The sequence below is a fragment of the Mytilus edulis genome, chromosome 1, assembly GCF_963676685.1.
Source record: "Mytilus edulis chromosome 1, xbMytEdul2.2, whole genome shotgun sequence".
NCBI classification, from domain to species: domain Eukaryota; kingdom Metazoa; phylum Mollusca; class Bivalvia; order Mytilida; family Mytilidae; genus Mytilus; species Mytilus edulis.
Genome location: NC_092344.1, coordinates 33,810,213 through 33,823,956, shown reverse-complemented (window position 1 = coordinate 33,823,956; position 13,744 = coordinate 33,810,213). Strand labels below are relative to the sequence as shown.

Below are 13,744 nucleotides of genomic sequence, written 5' to 3'. Positions count from 1 at the left end.
TCAATCATGGCATTATTTGAGGTTATTATATAATGTTGAACCTGTCCTGGTCTTTCATTTGTAAAAAAATGTGTTTCAGGCATGTGTTTCAAAAATATTTTGCTGCTAAAATTGATCCTATTTATTGTGTAAACCCCTGAGGGTTTACGCAGTATATATTGGACGATGTTCGGTATAAATTGAAGATCATTGGACATTGGGGTCTACCAGTACTACTGAATATGTTTGTCCCGTATTCAGAGAAGGATTCCATTAACATATACCCATCACAGAAGTGAGGTCCAGGACAATTCAAGTATATCTTATGATTATCCTTTGTAATAAATTCCATTTTTGTATGAATGTGTATTTAGAATTATGTTAATTTTTTCTATGAGAATAATGTTCCTTGTTTCCCCTATGAACATATTAAATCAAAACAATTCTTAATACGACAAAAAGGAAAACATATGGCCAGGAATGTCTGACAAGGATCTCAATTAGGGACTAGGTCCTAACAACCACTTAACCTTTTATATAATATGGTACATAGACTCAGCTCTGTGATTCTTTTCAAAGCAAAACCAAATGCATTGTACAATGAAAGTTCCAACCATGTACTTGGGTCCAAAGCTGCACATAACTCATTACAAACAAAGATGTATTTCGTTTCAAGCCATTGTTTCCCAACTAAACTATGTATTCTATTTACTAGTACACTTGGTACAATCAAAAACCTGATAAAAAATTGTTCAAATAAGGCCTTTGAAAATAGCTTTTGGAGTGTAAAAATACGTTCGAAGTACAATGTACTTGATAAATTGCATGCTTACAATTGGTGCTTTTGATTTTTCTACCCTATATAGCACTTTACCTCATAGTCTTATTAAGAAAAATTCACACACCTCATTAGATGGTCATTTAGAAAAAGTCAGAATATTCAAACTCTTTTAGGTCATTTTTTTATTAGCAACATAGAGAGCTTCGGTCAATATATATAAACAATACACCAACGTTTCATGAGAACTGCTGAAAGCATTTCTGAGTTATTTTTGAAAACTAGAAAATACCACCTTTTTCTTATGAATAAAATCCCTTAACCCAATAACATAAAATCTAAAATTAATAAAAATAAAGGGAGTTTACAACAATAGATATAAACATTTCAGCAAAGTTTCATGAGAACTGTTGAAAACATTTTTGTGTTAATGTCTGAAAACTGGAAAATCCCCCCTTTTAATTAATAAAACCTGTTAACTCGGAAACGTAAAATCTAAACTTTATAAAAATTGAAAGTGACCTCATGTTAATAGATATAAACAATTCACCAAAATTCCTTGCTTTGTGAAAGCATTTTTGAGATATTATCAGAAAACTGAAAAAACACCAATTTTATTGAATAAAAACCCAGAAACTTAAAATCTAAAATTTTAAAAAAAAAAGAAAAAAATAAGGAGCTCACGTCAATAGATATAAACAATTTCCAAAAGTTTAATGCAAATTGGTTAAAGAGTTTTTGAGTTAATGTCCGACATGTTGACAACAGACGGACAACAGTATACCATATAATACCTTCCGTTAACAAGCGTATATAAAATATTATAATATATTGAGTAGTAATTTAAACACATTCTAGATACATAAATTAATACTAAAAACATAGTCATAGAAAATGGAATGCATTACAAAGGATTATATCCGTAATAAGAAATACTGATTTGTCAAAGACCATATTATTTTAATATTTCATTTACTGTTATCTGTTTTTGTCCATTTTAATTCCTTGTTATCTGTTATGAGCCAAATCAATTTGCTGTTTTGCTGTTATTGGGACCCCCCTTGCCCCCTTCAAGCAATGACATAACGAATTAAATGTGCCGCTTTAATTACGATTGAACAGCATCCTGCTAAGGGCACCAAAACACTGTTATAAAACAATTTAAACAGGAAAAACAAATATAACTTAACTTCAAACCAGAAACAAAAAGCAAATGTGAACTGCACCAAAAAAAGACAACCACCAAACAACATGCTTCTTACTTGGAAACATTCAGAAAATATCTTCAAAGCGAGTTAAAATTTTTAATAAGTTTTTGTTTTTAACAAAAGCGTTTTGCCATCTAGACTTTTAAGAGCACAAAGGAAACAACTTAAAATTGCCAATGCTTACTACCCTAAGCATCACAAAAACCTTGCAGAGCAGGTGTAGAGATATTAATAATGATCAAAATCAAGCCATTGTTCAAATAACCATAAACATATCAAATTTCATTTAAAAAAAAACCACAGCTATTCACTGGTTCACATACTGCATTTCTTGAACACAAGTAATCATCAATAAATTAAATTTTTTCACATTTGTATTTGAACTTTAGCCTAAAAAAATAACTCTTATAAAAACATCCAGTGGTTGACTCAGCATATTGTCTTTCGGGAGAGAGGAGAAACAAATATTCCTTGGTTGTGGGCAATGATTCCTTAATACGGGGATCACACATTGCCAATTATTGCTCCCGTTTGAGATCAGATGTAGCGATAAGACACGACAAGTGAAAAAGTCGGATTACTATCCTCAATTTTCTGGAATGTCCTATCAATGTTTGAACGCAGTCGTTTAAATTCGTAACAGATACCTACGGGTCGGGAATGGTCTTGATTGTTCGGCAAAGCACCCCGACATTTAGGTGCGTCTCGTAACATTCGGGGAAACTCAGCTGATTTTGTCTAGTCGGATGACAAGCGTGACTATATCGTGACAGATTCTGCTGTATCGGATCAAAATCCTAACATTGTTCTGTGTTTTCTGGACGGTGTCCTGTGGAACGGGGATGATCTGGAAAAATTTTTCATTGATGTTTTTCTGCCGATTGAGTCCAGATTGCATCCAGATCTAGTCGATTTAAAACCGTCTTTGCCGAAATCGTTCCGGAAAAAGTCCTGTTATTAATACGAAATTTGTCAATGATACCCACGTCAGAGTCCCGACAATTACAGAATACAATACGACTGAGACCAGACAAAGACATTTGCAATTGCGATAGAGAGGATCGTTATAGGATTACATTCTGACAGTAACTGATCATCCCGAATATGTCGACAGTTTTCGAACGGATAACTTCCGTCAGCGTAGGTTCACTGTCTGATCTCTGTCGTATTAGATTCGGTAGAATCGGGATGCAGTTGTGACAAATTCGGTCGAATTTTACCATGCGAAAGATACAAATTGGATTAGAAGCGGATTGAGAAGGGGATTATCGTGAAAAAATTCTCTTGGAAACGGTTGAATATCGACTCTTCCTTAACAATATCTGATTGTTGTCGTTTGAATTTCCATCCACGATTCACAGGATCTTGATCAGATTTTGTCAAATTTTAATTGCGAATGGTCCTGTTAAGGACGGCAGTGAAAATCGTGAATGTGTGATCCCAGCTTAAGCGAGAATATATCAACCCACATTGAATTGTAATTTCATTAAGTAAACAATCAATGTCAGTTTTTAATTCTTATACATACCACAATAATTATATAAAACAATACATCTTTATTAAACAATTATCTAATATTTAATACCAAACAAGCATTTGGGTTTACGATTGCATTTCTTTTTTTAAAGAAAGCAACTTGTATTGATCATTGTTCATGACTGACATTCAATTTTAGTCGTAAAATTTTTGTGAAACCCTGAAAGAATACCTGGAGAAATTGAATAATTGTATTAAAATATGGAATCATGAATTTTTTCTACAGTAGATTGTTTTTCTTTAATTTCAGAGGAACAACTCCAATTTTAGCTTGGTGCATGTCCAAATTGATATCAGATATGATGCTTAGAAATGCTTGTAATGTTCAAGGTATGTTCATGCACGATTTGAAAAATAATTTTTTCAGTTTTGAATGATTTAAAGTCATATGAAACCTCAAATTAAAAAAAAATATGCATATGTTTTTTTAAAACTAAATGGATAGTTTTCATTATACAACTTATGTATACTTTTTTCTGAGGAAAATTCTTTAATTTGTCCACATTTCGAAGAAGTTTACTCATTTTTAATTGCTTGCTGCCAGGAAGCAATTCGCCGACATATTTTCCGTATGCATAGTGACCTGAGCGTGACCCTCCTCGTAAAAATCTGGTGATAGCAATACGCATGAATCTATCATTAAAATAAACAATTACCTGATTGTATATGTTAAACACGTGCTAAATACCCATGCTTTTGTTGATTATTTACTATAAGGTGACAATCGGTAAACTTTGGCTTCAAAACACGGCATTTAATGAGTAGCCGTATTTGTTAAATCATAATGGACAGATAGAAAAAAAAATTGACGATTATACGATATATTTGTGTAAAAAATGATAAATTGTGCACAGAGGCCTAAGTTTATGATATATACATGCATTGGTTCAAGAAATGGATAAACATTATTTTTCACCGGTCACTTGTTTCTTATGACTTTAAGTCATGAAAATATATAACCCCTTTTTGTGAAGATCTTTGAGTGTTTGTGGACACAACTATTTGAATTTCTGTGTGTGATAGGGCATTTAAAAAAATGGATATCTATAGAATAAAGTGTAAAAGGACATGTTATATTCAAAGATCTTCAAAGATTATTTTCTGAAACCTCTCATGTAAGAAAGCTTCAGAAGAGAATATACAGTCTTCATATATATCGATTGACTGTTGTTTGATTATTGTCAAACTTTATACATAAGATCACCATTGTAAACAATATTTTGTATTTAAGGCAAACAATTGCAAAGTTGGTATACAATACACCTTATCGCTATTTGTCCGCCATTACTGGATATCACACAGGTTCTCGTAAATTTTTGACGTCACAAAACATAATGTCTGACACCACAATGGAAAAGTGATTGTTGTATGCATAGAAAGTTCAAGCGGCCAGGTCAGCAGGGATTAGCGATAAGGTGTATAAGGTATTGATGATGCATAAGTACCTCCATCACTTTCCAATGTCAAGGTCATCTGAAAATTAGGGTTTCTTGGAAAAACTTTGTGAAGTTAGTACAGACTTATTCTGTTATGAATTATAATTTTGTTCCTTTTTAGGTCAGTTTTATTATGAGACCAGAAGAGCTACAAATGCCTTAGTACATATGGACCAAGCTTATGAGGTGTATCAGTCTATATCTGAACCAAGAAAGGTAAGTATTAAGATAATTCTCAGTGCAAGAACACTTAAGTGTAATTATATTATATTTCATATGTTCTAAACACTGATGCTTCTATATTTCTCAGTAGGAACTCCACAATACATTTGATATTTTAATTAAAATGGAAGGAAGAATCCATTTTTAGGTGTCAGATTTGACCTAGTGAATGATTACATTATAATTTTAATTCTTTCAGAAATTATCTAATAAGTTTGCATATTTATTAATATTTATTTTTTTCCGAAATTTGCTCTTTTTTGCATTGGAAGTCTTGGCCTCTCATGTATCAAACTTATATAAATCAGTTGATTTCAGTAAAAAAAAAAAAAGAGATTGCATAAAGTAGAATTTACTACTATGGGGGTGTTTAACGACCTTGACTGGCTATGAAAAGCTTGCTTGGTTGGTAATAAAATTTAAAATTATCTCACCACCATGTGTGGAATTTAAAAGTATATAAAAAATTATCATATTAATGTAAAAATGTTATTGCAGTCTTTAAACACACTAATAAATCAAATTAACAGAATATTATTTTTTATTATATGAAATTGATAAAACATGATGGCCTGGTGAATTTTAAAGCCACTGACTCATATACAAAAAAAAATCAATTTAGAAAATTTTTAATAATGTGAATGTACAAATGCACCAACATTCATGGGATACCAACTTTTGTTGATTTCATGGGTTCAAGTACACCTGAATTGAGATGTTTAAGTTTAAGGAGGCTTGCGGGTATAAGATTTTCAGAAAAAAAATAAAAATTAATTTTTCATTACAAATTTTATTGATTACCTTGAGTAGCTGTTACTTTATCATATGGTACAAAAATCATTCCAAAAAATCAATTCGTGTTGGCCCCAGCGGACTTTTAAAATGTAGATGTCATTGAAAAAGCTTCAAATTATCTCCCTTTGGTGCAAAAATGCCATTTTTTGGCATAAAAATTGAAATATCTTTTTTAACTCATCGGTGACCTATATTTTTTATTGTTGTTTTCGAATAAGCTGTACATACACTAAATAATTGTAAAATTTTAGCGATTTCTGTAATTTAGTTCTTTTTTTATTTCGATATTGCCGCTATTTCTCCTATTAGTTCAACAAAAAAAAAGGACATTAACAAAAATGTATGCTCCTCTCGAAGGCAGATTGTGAGCGTAAATGAACGGTGACCCCATTTTTTTATTTCATTTTTCTATTAAGTATAAGATAAAGTTCATTTATAGAAAAATATAGAGAAATCCTATATTAAATAAAAAAATTCATTTAGACCCGCGAGCCCCCTTAAATTATCTAAAGATTTTCAGACTTCTGAAAACTGCAAAAACAATATTCAAACATACAAATTTTCTTCAATTCACGAAATATAGGTATCCACTTAAAACGAATCTATAGTATTTCAAACACTTATGATTTTCGACTTTGATTCATATAGAAATTTGTATATTTTTGATAATCCTATGCATATAAATGCCATTGTATTTATTAACAATATTAATATCATTGTAGTATGCTCCTAAGGAACCAGTTTTAAAGATGAGACAGTTTTTGTACATGTTAAAGGTGAGATATTCAGATATATTAAACGAGAATTGAAGACACCTGACCAACTTTTACATACAATGTGTTATTTCATTCAAGAGTATTTTTCTATTAGAGTTTGTATCTTGATATGATGTAATAGTCTATTTATAAGACAGTTCATCACTCTATTAAAGTTTTGAAATAAAATACTTTAAGTATCTAACTTTGACAGGTTCTGTTTAGAATCTACCTAATTAAATTTAATCTTTTTGCGGTATCCATTGATGTATAATCATATTGAATTATTATGCAGTTAAATGCGAGGGACAAATAAATTGCTTATTACATAACTGAAATTGTGCCGTTACCAAAAATTTTCTATATTTAATTGGTAATTAAGATGATATTAAACAGCCAACAGTAAATTATATCAGTTTTTACTTGTTTACACTTTTCAGAAATTTAACTTGATAAACAATGATTTGACACCTACAGTAAAGCTATAATACCAATATTTACTTGTTTACAATTTTCAGGAATTTAAGTTGATAAACAATGATTTGACACCTAAAGCCATTATACAAGTATTAACATCAGATGATCCAAATGTTAGTGATGAAGAAGGCTGCTGTAATCTAGAGCTTGAGGTTTGTTTTCACATTTATGATTTAGGGTTTGTGGTTTAAATCCAAATTACTTTAAACACAGCTAGGTTACTTTTGAAATGATTAGCACAAAACTATGTATGTAGTTTTTAACATATTTTGAAAGAAGAAATGACCAAAAAAATCACCAAGAACAAATGCTTGATCAAACAATAATATTTCCCTACACCTTTTAAAGAAAATATCCATTAGAATTATGAAGTGTTCATACATTATAAAGAAACATATATGAAAATGAATGGGAATGGGCTATAGAAATGAATGAAATAAGAGGTTAGACTAAACTTTTGAAGCATTCTTTAGATCTGTAGCTTTTTAAATAAAATCCTGAATAAAAGTAAATTGGCTTTATGCTCTACTGCATTGTTCATTGCTTACAACAGACTACTCTTATATATAACAAATTTATATTAAGGGGACATATTAAATTTGTAAAGCAATTCTTAATTTTCTTGAACTGATGACAGTATTATTGACTCTTTCTGAATCTACAAACTTTTCTTTTTTCAGATGACCTTTTTAGAGTTTTTTGAAGCTTTGATTGGTTGTGCTGTAGTATTTAGTACTGAAGCTGTTGTAAAGGATCCCACAACGCCTAGACCAAGTACAGCCATAACACCAGACCAGAGTATGTACTCTATACCTCAGTCTCCATCAAGAATGACCAGTCAGGTTGGTTTAGATGGGGGTGAGTCACAGGCTCCAGGAACACCCCACCAGGGGACAGGATCCCCAGAATCAGTCTCACCAACCAGAGCTGTATCCTCTGTTGATGGAACAACAAAAACACTTGATCCTAAACCAGATGGGGTAAGCCATATTAAGCTATATATTTGTGGTTAGTTTCTAATTCATTTTTAGCTTACCTGTCTCAAAAGTCCAAATCAGCTTTTGCCAGCACTTGGTGTCTGTCATTATAAACTATTGCAACGGTCTCCTACTCTGAAAATACTGGATTAATTTAAACTAACTGTATAATCCTTTAATAGGAAATCTAGTATAAAGATTGTGTTTTTTTTTTCTTTCTAGTCAGTCAAAAAAATGGCTGCAATGGCTAAAAATAAAACATAGGGTTAGAATGTATATGATAACCATATAATAGGGGGAAATTATCAGAATGTCCAGATCTACTTCCATAGAGTTTCACTTAAATTCTCAAGACTTTTGGAGTTATTGCCCTTTTCATGTTTTATCTGTTATCTCAGATAGGTAGAACATATTTGGCTATTTAATACAAGGCAAAAATGATAAGTGAAACTATATGTACAAAAACTGCAATATATAAGAAATTACTTATGTTTTGTTATAAGTTTGACATCATTGTGGACTTTTTTATTGATAGTGTTGCAGGATTATAGAATTTCCCTTTTAATATTTTAAGATAAACTTTTAAATGAAGAAAAAAGTTATACTTGTAGATCCCACCATCTTCTCTGGAAATATAAGTTTAATTGTAATTAATAAGGTATGCCATATGTTTGATTCTTGTGAAAATTACATACTTTATGATGTCAGATGTTATATTAAATGATTGTATCTTTAGTGATGTTTCATTAAGATAAAGTAATAAAAATATAATGAAAGGGTATACATAGTAATATTCTGGTAATAGGATTGAAAAGTATATTTTAGTATATCATTATAGATAGGAACAGCAGTATGTGGGTACCCCTTGACATTGTATATATATATGTACAAATGTCTGTCTTAGAACAGCAGTATGTGGGTACCCCTTGACATTGTATATATATATATGTTCTAATGTAATTTACTTTTATGTACAAATGTCTGTCTTTGCAGATTGATATTGGGAAAATAAAAGAATGAAAATCCCTTTTTAAAATTGTTTAACTTTAATTTTCTCAGAAAATGAATTATTTGCGACTTAGAAAAACATATACATCTGCCAACAAAACAAGTTGTTTACAAATAGTAATTTGATTCAAACATTGATAACAATTTCATAAAATCATAAATCATCCTAAATAAATTATTTTCTTTGCTTGCTTTGTGAAATGTGTTTTATTTTAAGGTACAACAGTCGTTGTCTAATGTCACAGGTGTGTCAGAAAATGGAGGAGGGGCTACCAGTAGACAGTCAGTCAAAGGTTAGATTATTTAAACATTAATAAGTTTTAATTTCAATTCCTTAAATTATGTGGGAGGGAGGCATAGTTTTTTACGCATTTATTTATTCCTGCATACTTTAGCTAATTTTCTTTTCTGTGCTACTTACACTTATTGTTTTAAAAAATAGTTTTGACATTGTTAATGGCAGAAGGCAAAACTTCAAGCAAATGAATAAAGTAGTTTGTGTGCAAGTATATATATGTACCAGTTAGTCTGCATGTCAAAAAATAGACATAACCTATTCTGAAACTACTAGAAAGACGTTTGTTTGGAGATGATGTGCGTTATCTTAAATGTGTTTTTTTTCATACAGGTGAACCTTCAATGGACCCACAGAAGAATGGTTCATTTATGAGTACCAACAACACAGAGGATGGATTAGTTCTGATGCAGAGCAGCGTCTCTATGGGTGCTCATACTATTGGAGGTCAGACTGAGGCAGATGAAGAAGGCGATTTAAAAACAGGTATTTGATTGATTTTTGTCAAAAAGTATGTCTTTTATACAGCATAATTTACTATTTAAAGTTGTCAGTTTCTTGAGAAATCAAAAATTTGTAGGATATAAGTCTTTAAACTTATTATACTTAATTTTGCCTAAAGAGAGTTAACAGTGTTTTACTTTATAATTGATTTTAAGAATATACGGTGGATTTTATTTATTTTCATGGGCACAAATTTTCGTTGATTGAGTAATACTGACACCTTTGTGGATATTTGATTTCGTAGTTTTTCTAAAATGAACATTCAACCCTTATAGAAAATTTGCAATTTATTGAACATTTAATTTTGTCGTTCACCTTTAGGCAGCAACCATTTGATTTTCTGGGGGGGGCTATGGTTTTTTTTGGAAAAAAAAGTTTGTTTCCAGGTTTTGGTGAAAAAAATAATTTGTTTTGGACCCTGAGTAAAAAAAATTGTTTGTTTCACCCTCAGCTGCCACTATATGTAATGCTAAAATTGAAAGAAAAAAATTGTCTTCGGTTGGTCGCTAAAAAAATAGATTGTTCTTCGCCGAAGGCGAAAAAAAAAGTTTGCACAGAAAAAAAAACCATAGCCCCCCCCCCCCCCCCCCCCAGAAAATCAAATGGTTGCTGCCTTACCCATTAAATCCATGAAAATTGTTATCCAATGAATACTAATGAATCCACAGTATGTCACTGAACGTTTTTCCGAAGAATTATTTCTAAATTAATTAATTTTGGATTGTTTTTCAGGAATAGTTGACATTATAGAACCACCAGAAGAAGAAGAGGATGAATTAGATGAGGCTACAAGACAATTCAATTTTTGGACACATCAGATACACATATTTTTTGTCAGAAAATTCTTCCCTGCTGCTGAAAAGTTTAACCTTCTGAAACAGATGTCAGAAACTAGGAGAATAAATGAGGCAAGGGAAAGGATTAAAGCTGAACAGTTAGAGGCTGAAGCTTAACTTCTCATCAAATGTCTGCTTTGTCTGTGATAATACTTTTTTTTTTATTTTGAAAACTGAATGTACATGAGAGTGAACTGACAATTTTCCAAGAAAAATTGATATATTGATAAATATGGTATAAAACAAATAGAATGTATTAATTATTTTTCCTTTTATTGCCCTCTCCAGACATGTTGTATAGTTCTGAGTCTAGGTCAGTGGATTCAAGATTCAAAATTTTATTTAGAGTCGATATTCAATAAACTACATAAACACAAGCTCTAGTGAGCTTTTCAAATCAACTTAATAACAAAATACAATACACACATACAAAAGTCATGAAAACAACACAATATTAAACATTTAATGCATAGTAAGATACCATAAATGACATATATAAGTTAAAAGCATATAGTACAATTAAAACATAACACAAGTTAATAATAAGATTGCACAAATCATATAGTCACACAAAAAATAAAAGTAAAATAAAACAGGCATAAACACTATATGCATGCACTGCACTGGTGTGAGCTGTTACTTGGATCCCATGTTTGTACCAATTTTTTTGAATTATCTGAAAAAGCGTTGTAACTTTCTTCAAGGAGAACCACTAGATGCCGTCAGACTTCTTAAAAATTTATATTTATCCCAAGTCAGAATCTATGTTGATGTTGTTTCCTGGTATATCTTATTTTTTTTTAGTTGCTCACCTCACAATTATTTAATGCTTGGAATGAATGACATAAGCACCACAATGTGGTAGTTTTGGGATTCAGTTTTTTTACGAATCTGTCATGTGACTATTCATCACATGACCAAAACTTGGGCATCATCACTTCCAACACATGTTGAGCAAACAGGTAAAAAACTTTGATTTTATACTGCACAAAATATTTTGGAAATTAAAATCTAATAACATGGTCACACTCCCTCAGTCGTACGGGAATCAAGATAACTTCCTTACAGAAAATAAATTATTTCTATACTACCCTACAGAATGACGATTATGACAGTGTTGGAAACTTTTGATAGATCAGGGATACAGTTAAGCCTTCTATCTGATAAATGACGTCATAAAGGTGAAATTGACAATCTTTTCCGTTGAGAGACATGATTCCAGAAATGACATATTCTAGTCGAGTTTGATGCTTCTTTACAAAAATGAATTGATATACACATGTAGTTGTTGAGAAATCCCCTATAAAATAGCAACTGATTGACACAATAACAAAAAGAAAACTGGAAGGAAACCAAGTCTTTAACAAAAGACAGATGTGGATACACTATGTCAAGATCTTATTCATCTCAAGTATCAACAAAAATGTAAAAAAATAAATTTTTGCCATCAACACAAAATCATTAAAATAGCATTGACAAGTTATCTCAACTCTATACATCCTGTATTCATATACTTATCATGAGCAATGCTTGAAAGGTATGATTTTTTATTCAAGCTTAGACTTATATAATATTTAACATTGCCATAACATTCAAGGTTTGTAGCCACAATGTACTGTACCAAGTAAAGAATATGGCAGTTGTTATCTAATAGTTCATTTCTATGTATGTTGCATTGTGGTTTGTTTTTGTTGCTCTTCAGTGTTTCTATTTCATTGTTCTCCTCTTAAAGTTGTTGTATTTCCCTCCGCTTTAGTTTGTAACCCAGGATTATTTTCTCTCAATCAATTTATGACTTTTGAACAGTGATACAGTCAGGATTCTACTTCGTCAAAATTATCTCCCCATTATGCCAGTTCATTTTCATAATCGTAGAACTGGAAGCCATTGTAGGGATGACGCGCTGCCAATTTTGCTCTTGAAAACCGATAAATTTATCCACATAGCAGCGTTACAATCCTAATATGTCAGTTGTATTTTAAAAGACAAATGTATCTACTAGCTAATGAGCATCAGTTAATGATATTGTCTGCATTGATTCAACTTAAAACTATTGTCTGATCGATTGTCAAGTGGAATTTTCGAAAATTCGTAAACATTTAAAAAAAATTGTAATTAAATATTTTATGGAAGGGCAGACTAAAAATTTTCAGTGTTTGAAGATTATCAACGCTAGTAATCACACACAAAAAAAATTATATTTTTTCGAAGATATGCATTTTCATCATCCAACTTAAAAGACTGTCGTCAAGTACTTTTAGTAAAAACAATAGCTATTCGAACTCTGTTTTTGTGATTCATCAGATAGGTATTTCACTTGACCCATATATTTTCGTACTGTGATTTGTTTATGTTATAAAGTAAACCTGTAGCTTTGATATATAATAATGATAGAATCTGAAGCGAGATGATATATCAAATACTCTTGCTTTGTACGTTTTAAAGACAAAATATACACTTCAAACACGCTTTAAAATAAAAAGGTGCACTCGATTTTCTCTTTTCGATACAATTGTTACCCATTTTTGGGATTTTTTTCTTGAGTCGCATAATGGAAGGGCAGACACAAAAATTACTGAACTAATAGATTGATGTGTTCTCCGTCCGTGGTATATTTTTTTTAATCGGAGGTTATGCATTTTCTACATCCAACTTGATAGATACCCATGTCTTTGACTTGATATCTAATTGTTCTGCATAACTATGTAATAGATGAATTGAAAACTTATGGATATGGTGTTTTTAAAATAAAACACTTCGTAATTGAGAAGAAAATTGTCGTTTTATTTGTTTCTATTAACTTTTATAATTTTTGTTACTATAGTAAACATTACAGTAAGCATTTATCGCCTTCTCTAACAAAGAGCTTCGATTCTTTTGTTCTATTTCAACCGGGTTTCCGACTGGATATACTACTGTTGCCTTTATTTACTCATTG

At 31.0% G+C, this 13,744-nt stretch overlaps 1 protein-coding gene across 1 annotated transcript in view; it reads left to right on the top strand.

The window, feature by feature from the left end:
* Nucleotides 1–11,062, top strand: part of LOC139481449 (radial spoke head 10 homolog B-like) — a 29,124-nt gene extending 18,062 nt beyond the window's left edge. The window contains exons 12-19 of the mRNA XM_071264805.1: nt 3,752–3,831; nt 5,059–5,153; nt 6,677–6,730; nt 7,228–7,338; nt 7,867–8,166; nt 9,389–9,464; nt 9,800–9,952; nt 10,703–11,062. Of these exons, the coding sequence (XP_071120906.1) occupies nt 3,752–3,831; nt 5,059–5,153; nt 6,677–6,730; nt 7,228–7,338; nt 7,867–8,166; nt 9,389–9,464; nt 9,800–9,952; nt 10,703–10,923 (1,090 nt within the window). The 3' untranslated portion in view covers nt 10,924–11,062. The remainder of the gene's footprint in view (nt 1–3,751; nt 3,832–5,058; nt 5,154–6,676; nt 6,731–7,227; nt 7,339–7,866; nt 8,167–9,388; nt 9,465–9,799; nt 9,953–10,702) is intronic.
* Nucleotides 11,063–13,744: the final 2,682 nt, after the last annotated feature.